This window comes from Phalacrocorax carbo, chromosome 6 (assembly GCF_963921805.1).
Source record: "Phalacrocorax carbo chromosome 6, bPhaCar2.1, whole genome shotgun sequence".
Taxonomy (NCBI): Eukaryota; Metazoa; Chordata; class Aves; order Suliformes; family Phalacrocoracidae; genus Phalacrocorax; species Phalacrocorax carbo.
The window spans coordinates 58,437,502-58,446,672 of NC_087518.1; the positions used below are offsets into that span (position 1 = coordinate 58,437,502).

The 9,171-nt window shown below is 40.9% G+C and overlaps 1 protein-coding gene across 2 annotated transcripts in view; it reads left to right on the forward strand.

Annotated features, from left to right (window-relative positions):
- Positions 1–9,171, forward strand: part of RPAP2 (RNA polymerase II associated protein 2) — a 50,051-nt gene extending 40,880 nt beyond the window's left edge. The window contains exons 12-14 of one of the 2 annotated variants that reach the window (XR_010373485.1): positions 57–205; positions 802–1,009; positions 8,230–9,171. Coding sequence is in view for 1 of the 2 variants with exons in the window: in XM_064455497.1 (XP_064311567.1) it covers positions 57–205; positions 802–806 (154 nt within the window). In the remaining variant the exon portion in view is untranslated. Of the gene's footprint in view, positions 1–56; positions 206–801; positions 1,410–8,229 lie in introns of those variants that run through there. The other variant, XM_064455497.1, reaches the window with a different exon arrangement.

A 9,171-nucleotide genomic window follows, 5' to 3' on the forward strand; every position in this document is an offset into this window, starting at 1 on the left:
AAGTCACTTTTCTGTATCAAACGTGTGGGGTTTTTTTTTGTTTGTTTGTTTTCCAGATTGTCTCAAATTACTCCACTTTTCAAGAATACTCAGACAAGCCCAATGTATACACAGTTCCTGACTACATTGCTGGAAGAACTGCATTTCAGAAATGAAGATCTGGAAAGTTTAACAAGAATATTTAGAAGGGACTGCTACTTGAATGGTCAGTCAATTTTAAGATATTTTCCATGTCATAAAACTATGCCAGTTAACGATGGTTTTAATTTTCAGCATTTTTTAAGTATGCACAGTAACTACAGATCGTATCAGCCAGAGTAGAAAACGTGTAAAGTACATTTTGAAGTAAAGAAATATGTATGGTATGGAAATGAGTGTCATCATTTTGTCACTTACAGTAAATGCCAGCTGCTTACTTATCACTTTAATCTTTTGAGAATATACAGTTGGTTTATATATAGTTGGCTTACTGCAATTTTGGGAGGAATTTTTACTCAAGTTCTACTATAAGTTATAAAAAAATACTTATGTCTGGCTACAATGGCTAAGTCTCAGTGGGTTTTTTTTAATTATAAAAATGAAAATGTTATGTTCGGACTCTGTGATATAAAATTGAGCCAAAAGCCATGTATTTTTTGCAGAATACTGAGCCTACGTTTGGTATCCTGGGTAGGTGAAAAATTTAAGAGCAAATACCTTATTTATGCTGATCATATTCAACTGATTTGATGAATATAGCATTATAGCATTTAAGTAATTAGTATATTAACATTACTGATTTCACTCCTTTGTTCCCCACAGAATGAGGTGACCATCTTAACATCTCCTACTATCTGAAATAGTGGCACGGAGAACAAAAGAACACCTCCTATTATTGGAACTTTTTTAAAATGAAAAATGGAATTTAGTATTAATTGTACTTCTTGCACTTCTTCTTTTTCATTTCCTTCCTATGAATAAGAATTTTGAAGCTTTGTGGAGAAGCTGCCTATAACAACAGTTGTTCAAGGTATGCATGAAGACTAGTTAAAATGGGGATCATGTGAAAACTGTTTATTTAAAAGCAGTAGAAAGAAATTTGGATTGCTTCCTGTTTTTTCTTGCTTTGGAAATTTTCAGTCAAAATTTGCCTACAGGAATTGGTTAAAGGGGCGGGGGAGGGGGGAAGCATATTAGTCTGGAGTGTTAAGAGCACTGCTGCTGATGTTTTTCCAGTTTGACCCAATGCATGGAGCAATAATCTTTGAGTGATGACGGCAGTACACGGAGGTGTCTGATCTATAGCCTGTTTATCTTGCTACTTCTAAGAAAAGGAGTGGGCTTTGAACTTGTGTAAAAGTTATTTTTAAACAGCCTCTAATTGTTACTAATTGGGACTTTAAATTATATTTTAATAACTAAAAACTTAATTTTTGGCTTTCAGTAGTCATTTAATTTAAGAGTTATGCTGCTTCGTCTGAATGTGTTTAGACTTGCTTCTGTCACTGATTATAAAATGCAGTTTAAAACTAATCCACTAGTAATTCTTAATGATTCTATAATATGGTTTATTGCATAGTTCTGAGTTCATAGGACACTGTCCTTTGAGAGACTTGAGAAGAAAGTTGTAACTGGCAGTGCTTTGTCTGCAGCAAATGCCAGCTGAGCACTGGTTAAGGCCAAAGCAAGACTTGCCAGGGCTGCTACACAGCAGCTCCATTTAAAGAGCAGAGTTTGTCCCTTTGTTTTTTTTCTGTAATTGCACAGCAAAAGGGAAATCTGCAATTAATTCATTTATTGCTGTGTAGTTCCTTCCTGGTAATCAGGATAAATATGTTGATCGCCCACCCCGACACACAGAAGCCTGTGCAGCTTTTCCCTGGAAGCTTTGGTAGAGTTTATTTAGGTGGTGCTTGACTCTTCCTAACTTACCTTGTAACGGGAAGTTATGCTTGGTATAACTTGTAAAAGCAACAATTTAGAATGAGGAAAACCTTTAATGCAGAGTTAAAGCTATGCATAGGAAAAAAATACCCATTGTGACCAGCGCGTGTCTGATGTCAAATTCATAAGAATGCATGATGTAATCTGGATAGACGGTACATTGGTTTTGTACCATGCTGGAAAACTTTTTACTTGATACATATGCAAAGAAGTGACAAGACCTCACCAAAAGATAAGCTTGTAGAAGGCTGAGTAATAGGTATGACACTAAGCAAAACTTCAACCTTGAATTTGTCTGTCTGCTTCTGATTTTGGAAGTTAAATATATTTCTATTTTTAGCTAGTACTTCACAGTAGATTCTGAGCAAGCCATCGTTCTGTTCCACGTATGTTTACCTTGGGGCGTAAAGATCACAAGTACCCCACAGCAATGCTGCTATACTGAGCACACCTGGAAGGCATTATACCGTACCGGGAGTAAGACCAGGTTTCATCGGGGTCGATGGCTCTCATTTGGAAAGTTTTTACACTTCCTGTCAGTTTAGTGGTGATTTTTTTTTTTCGTTAGTTTTAGGTTTGGTCTTCGGCACTTACTGTGTAGGAAATGTATGATCTTATAGTAAGAGTGACTAGGTCACAGGTCCAAAGACTGCTTTATCAGCATTTGCTGTAGCTGCTTTTACTGCCTGCCTTAGCAGCTCAAAAAAGCAAGCTTCCAGGATTTTTGCATTTCCTCCTTGGCTGCTGTGTAGTAAGCTCGCTCATCCTTTTCCTTCCCATAAGAGAACAGAATAACCTTTCTGCTTCCATGACCTTCTTTACCAGTCCAGAAGAAAGACTTCTGTAATATGCTGGAAATGCCCTGAAGGGATATTATTCACTTACCTCTAATGATTTAATCTCCCTTAGACATGGGTAGAACGCGTGTCAATAAATCCAGAAAGTATACATATGCTCATTGCTTTTGAGTAGGAGAAAGGCTGTAGACTCATCTCAAAAGGATCTTTCATACTATCAGCCTTAACTGGTTGCACAAAGAGTACAACTCAAGCACCAAAAATTAAGTTCATCTATGTAGTTTTCTTATGAGCGTGTTTTGTAACAACTTAACTGCTTAGAAATGTTCAAATCTAGACCTCACTTATGAGCTTAAAGCTAGTTTCTGCCACAACTATCTGTCCTGTAACAAACTTTACTCTTCCTTAACTCACTTTTTTTTTCTCTTCTATGTTGTTTTTTTTCCCCCCTTCTCATTTTGGCTATGTTTGCAGGCAGGTTATTTCCTTTGGCCTTGCTGCTGTGCTTACTGCTTTTCCTTCTTGTGTTAGTTGAGAGGATGAGAAGAGTTGACACTCGGTTCAGTGGTAGGTTTGAGCCTTATCTCAGATACACTAAGTGACTTACCTGTGAGCTACAGGTGTGTAGGGACATTATGGATCTGGGGCTTAGGGTAGATGGGACGTAAGCCTCAATTTCTGAGCAGCACTATGAAGGGAGGCATGAGCTTGGTAAAGCCATCAGCTGCTTAGATCATAAGGATCGTAAAGTCATAGCAGTCCATTGCTGTGACTATGTAAAGCATCCAAGCCTGCCTGGCAGTAGTCCTGTAGCAGGGCAAATATGGTATGATGTGTTTCTTTTACTAGCAGGGGGAAGACCAGACTTCTACAGGGTTTATTTTTTTTTCTGATGTGTATAATAGATAGAGTAAAGAATAGAAGACCACTTTAGTTTAAAACTTAAAGCAAAACCTGTTTCATGCTGTACAGCTTCTCAGCATGAAAGGAGGAATGTGTGACATACACCTGCATAGCGCAGATACGGATTTCTTAACAAGGTTTCTATCAATATGATTAAGTAATCTCAGGAAAAGACCAGTGTTAATAAACCCACATATACAGAGAAAGTAAAATTGTTCAAAGTTATTCAAAGCAGTCTTTGTCCTGACCAAAGAGGATGGAGGAAAAGGTTTTGTGTCTATTTTCACACCAAAGCTCAGTTCACAGTCCTGGAAATACTGCCAGTGTAAGTCCAGCGTGCTGTAACACTGAATTTCCTGCACAGAGCCCCTCACTGCTGCTGTTCGAGTCTTTGTGCCCGTTGACCAAGCTTGCTGATTTTTTCCTGGGGTTTGGGGGCGGGGAGGGGATTCACAGTGGTTCGCTTGATAGTATTTCAGGAAAGCGGGCAAGTCATAATGTAACCTGTAAATTACCAGGTATTCAAAGAGATTACCTTGCATCTTTGTAAAGTTTGCGCAACATGTTATGCTTATAGATGGTAATGCAAAATTCTACATTAGAACAAGCAGAAGAGAGCTTGATTGCATTGAAGACTGTCAAAAACACGCCTTAGTACATCTAGAGCAGCATAATGGACATGGCCGTGCTGCTGTCTAAACCCAGACTGCAAAGTTACATCTACCCTGTCTTTAAAGAGTGATGCAGGGAGCAACAAAGAGTGTGGCGCGTACATGAGATACACCTGGGGCCTCAAAGGCTGTGTCCACACAACACATAGGAGATTCACCTGTAGTTTCACTCTTCAGTCTCAGTGAGTAGTTTAAAAGCAAGGCATCTGTTGTGGTTGGGGGGGGGGAGGAATAACGGTCATGTGAACCTTGGTGTGGAGCCTGTGTGTCCTACCCTCCTCTCCCTAGTCTGAGAGAATCCAGACTCTACAAAATGCAAGAGGGGACAAGCAGTTCAGCTGGACATTAAGTCTCAGCTGACCTTTAACTGTTGGAGAGAAAGGGACTAACAACATCAGAGAGAAGAAAAAGGAAGAGAGAAGGGGAGAGCAGCATTCACACCTTCTAAATTTAGGCATCCAACCTAAGGTACCTGCCTGTCTCAGCTTACTTCAGAAATAACCAGTGCTTTTAAATTTAGGTTCTGCAAATCATACCTTAGTGCAGTGTAAGAAGTGGGTGGTGTTGATGGCTCTGCCCCTATTCCCTGGTGGCAGAAAGAAAGCAGAAAACTCAGCTGAGAACTTTGACCATAGTAGACTGGCTCTCCCTAACTTTTGTGCCACACTTTAGTTAGTAATAAACTGGATGGGGAGCTGCCCCTGCAAAGTGGGAAGTTCATAGGCAAGCTGATCCTGTTGTTCGGTTATTTTGCTGGCTACTACTTCACACAGAATTTTTTCTTAACTTATAAGAGTTTAAAGAGTGAGTGGCAGTCTTCAGGGAAAAAAAAAAACAAAACAATGCCAGTGTGCTGAAAGTATGTCCGGGGCTTACACACTAGTTTGACAATTTGCCTCTAAGCTTTCCGTACTTGCTGTTTATTTCTGTGATTGCTTACGAACATCCAGTACTGTGGGTGGGGTTTAGCTTGATCTCACTGGGGTAGCAGGTAATGCTGAACTTCCAATGAGCATTAAATATTGAAAACACAGAATCAGCCTCTCTTTGGCAAGTCTTAAATTTCCATAAGCGGCAGATGGTATACAAGGCAGGGCTAGGCACCTATAAAGACCTCTGTTTCTCAACTGCATATCTCTGCCACCTGACAGCCAGTCGTCCTCTGATTAGAGTCAGAGGAAGTGGGTGTGCCTTGCATTAGCAAAGACAGAAAGTAATATTGCTAGAGACTTTTCCTTTTGTGAGCTTTCTTTTTGTGAGTCTTCATCTTAGAGCCACTTCTCTGCACAGACTGCAGACACTGCTTTGGGAGACGGGCTGCCTGAAAGACGCTGTAGAACGTGAACTGTGGCATTTGTGGTGCTAAACAGGATTTGCTGAGGTTGGGGGGAAGAGCTGGAAACTTAGGTCTTCACGTAGGTCTCATTTGAGTGCTCTGGTTTCAAAAAGCAAATGAAAGCGTATGTTGCCCCAGTGGCTGATCCGGACATGGGTGACAAATGTTAGTCATTCCCCTTTGGTTGCTTGCAGCTGTAGAGCAAGGAGCAAGGCAAACTGGAGTTCTGAAAAAAATAGACAAGACTAGCCAAAAAGAATAATAATTAGCAAGAAGAAAGGTGAGAAACAAGCATAAGCCTTTTTTAAACTGTTCTCACCCTGGAGAATGGGCAATATAGTGAGACACCTTTTGGGCATCTTCCTCAAAATAGTCTCCTCAGTACAGCATCACATTTGGGGCAGCATTAACGGTAGTGGCAGGCCTGGAAAGGCCAGGAACAATGGCCACCAACCTTCTGGTCAGTGTTTCTGAGATCTGTGAGCCAGATTTATCTTCCCACTGACTTTGCCACCAGAGTTGAATGCGCAGACTTAGGTCCTAGACCAGGAAAGCTTATCATTCAGAATAATGCAGTAAGTGGGGCCCCTGTAACACCTGTTTGTTGGGTTTTCTGTGCCATCCTGCAGTTACACCAAGACAACAGCTCCCTAATGTGTCCCTGCTCTAAGAACAGACCAGAACTGACACATTGGTGATCATAAGGCAGTCGCATCTCGCTACTAGGAAAATTCCCCCCTTAGAAGTCCATCCCCAGAATGCTTTAGTAGCCTACACTTCAAAGGCAAAGTCTTCAGTACATTTTTGCACGCTGTGATTACCTGCAGGAGCTGCATGCAAATATTGAAGAACAAAGCCCATGGGGTTACTGACAGGTACATCCTGCATCATTGCAAGCCACATCAAATCAATGCCGCTTCTGGCACTTTTTAGCCTCTTAAATTTCAGGGCATATGTAACTGAATTGAACACATGGTGGGACAGCAGCAGCTCCTTGGAGGGTCCTACAATTTGGTTAGAATTAGTCATTGCTACAGAGGGTTTAAAGGACTTTGGAATCAGCTTTAATAAGCTGCAACCACTCAGATCAGGATTTACGTCATAAATCTTGCCTTTTTGTTCTGCTGAAATGGGAGTGTCTACAAATCAGGTTAATATAATTTAACAGTACAGTAGTTAAATAACAAAAAAAGATCATAATTGGCAGTATTATCTAAGAAGGCAGAACAACCCTGCTTACAGCTGCCAGCTAAGATCTGACTCATTTAAGGTATTTTATAGCAACCATATGTTAGGCATGTCTATCTCACCTATTATGCAAAAAAACCGATAACGTTTCCTAATCAGGATTTGCCACTGAGCAGGATTTTCCATAAACATCTCAGTATTTCCCCTGACTGTGGATAGCACTTGCAAGCCTTTTGCAGATGGTTCCGATTTGTTAATTTAACAAATAGAATAAATGGCTACAAATCTGTGGCTTGTGCTGATTCAGCAAGGCTGGCTGAGTTCAAAGTATAGGTGTATTACTTTGGCAGTTGACATGTTAAAACCTCACGTAGGAATTCTCTGTGAGGAGGTAACTTCAGAATACTGTGCTGCTTGTGCAAAAAAACCCTGGGTGTTTCAAAGTGAACACACGGTCTCGAAGCAGGAATGACCATGCGATACATTAAAAATACGTCAGTTGAGAGAGTGCAAGCAACATTGTATTGGCGTAGTATATTTACCTGCATAGCCAGAAAAGAGGGGGTGAATTCCTGTCAGTACAGGAGAGAAAGATTAAAAATTAAGGGTGAAAATATTAAGGTCTTTGGATAACAATGCAGTTGGTTAAGCTAGAATAATCATTGCATTTTAACAAAGGCAGGGTTTGTAAACCACTGTAAACCCCCTTGGGTGTTGATTTCTGAGCAAGTTTTACATCCAATTCACTTTTACACAGAAACCTGCCTAAGCCTACACCCCTCTGCAATCTCACTTAGTCCTTCTTGCACAAGGACTGGTTAAATGTCTGTCAGCCTTAACTATTCCTAGGCTTTTGCTGCAGTATCCGGGTCGTCTAAAGGAGTAATACGGGGGATGAAGCTGCAGTCCCAACACTCCCTTCTGTTCCCAAAAGGGCAGTAGTTTTACTGCTTAAAGCTCTGATGACAAAGCTCCTGATGATGCAAATGAGAGCAAACTGTTGTGGTAATTGTATACCTTGTTTAGGAATCATAACCTCTGATTTTTTGAAGAGAAGCCCTTCACTTAAAAGCTTTTTTGAATTCAGTCTTTTTTTTCTGAACTGTGGGCTCTCACCAATTTAAAAAAAAAAAGTCAAATACATATTTTTGCTGCTTAAGATCTTTGGCTTATTATAAAATGTCATAACTCGAAATGTAGTTAAAGTGTTTCTTCATTATTAGATAACATCTCCAGAGGGCACTCAAAAACTTGGAAAATAAGTTATTTTACAGATACTACATTAGCCCTCCACAGCTCTGGGTCAAATACATGTCATCTGTGCTAACTATTCATTTCTAAGATCCTCCCAAGCTCTGCTTTTCTGTACACTGAACATCTGATGCTTCTTGTTTTTCTTCTATAACCACAGATGTGCCCTCTTCAAAAAACTCACAATCTCAAAATACTAAACTGACAAGCTGGGTGTCAAACCACACACCCCAAGCAGCAAGCAGTGCTGAAGAAAAACAGAATCACGCTTGAAGAAAAACAGAAGAAATCACACAAATTGTTTCCAAAGAATGAATCTGAAATGTTTTCATCTCTGTGGAGGCACTGTATCTTAAGAATGCAAATGCCGTTTGATGCTTTTAGTTTTTATGCTCACTTACTTACTGTATAAGCAGAGGCTGCTCTCGGAAAGAAGAGATTAATTTGAACAACACTTTGTATTTTCTTGTTCAGATGAGTTTTATCTCTCTTGGAGCCAAACTGGAGCCTTGCTCTGGGACCAAGATGCATCTCCTTGTTGGCCAAAAAGCAGCACAGGTGTTCCTGTGCTCGTTGAGTTACACACCAGGGTATGTGAGGCCTCTTCACTGGGAACGTGTGGTTTGTGTGCACCACGGAGCCTCTCTGCATCAGAGCCCCCACATGTTGCTCACTGAGAGCGCACTGGCGAGGTGGACAGGAGCTGAGCAAAGCTCCCGCCTGAGCAAGCAGGCCCGCAGCTACTGGTTTGGTGTAGCAGGTCCCTACAGGCCAGAGGGCTGTCTGAGCACAGGGGAGTGAGGTGGTTTGTCTGGGTCTTTACAGGCAGGCTGTAGCAGGACCCACAGCTCTTTCAGCTGTAGTCCTGTCTGCAAGCCATCCCTCCTCTCACTGCAGCCAGTGAGAGGGGGAACAAGGTTTGGTCCGCAACGCTCTAGCACTACAGTGCTGAATATTTATAATTTGACTTGGCAATAACGCTATGAGTTACCTAAGAAGCCTCATGATACTGTCATGAGCAGTAGATGATGTCATTTTCATGCTGAAAAAATATGTAAGACCAGCTAGCTGGTTTCTTAATTAAACTGTCAAGCACACTTCA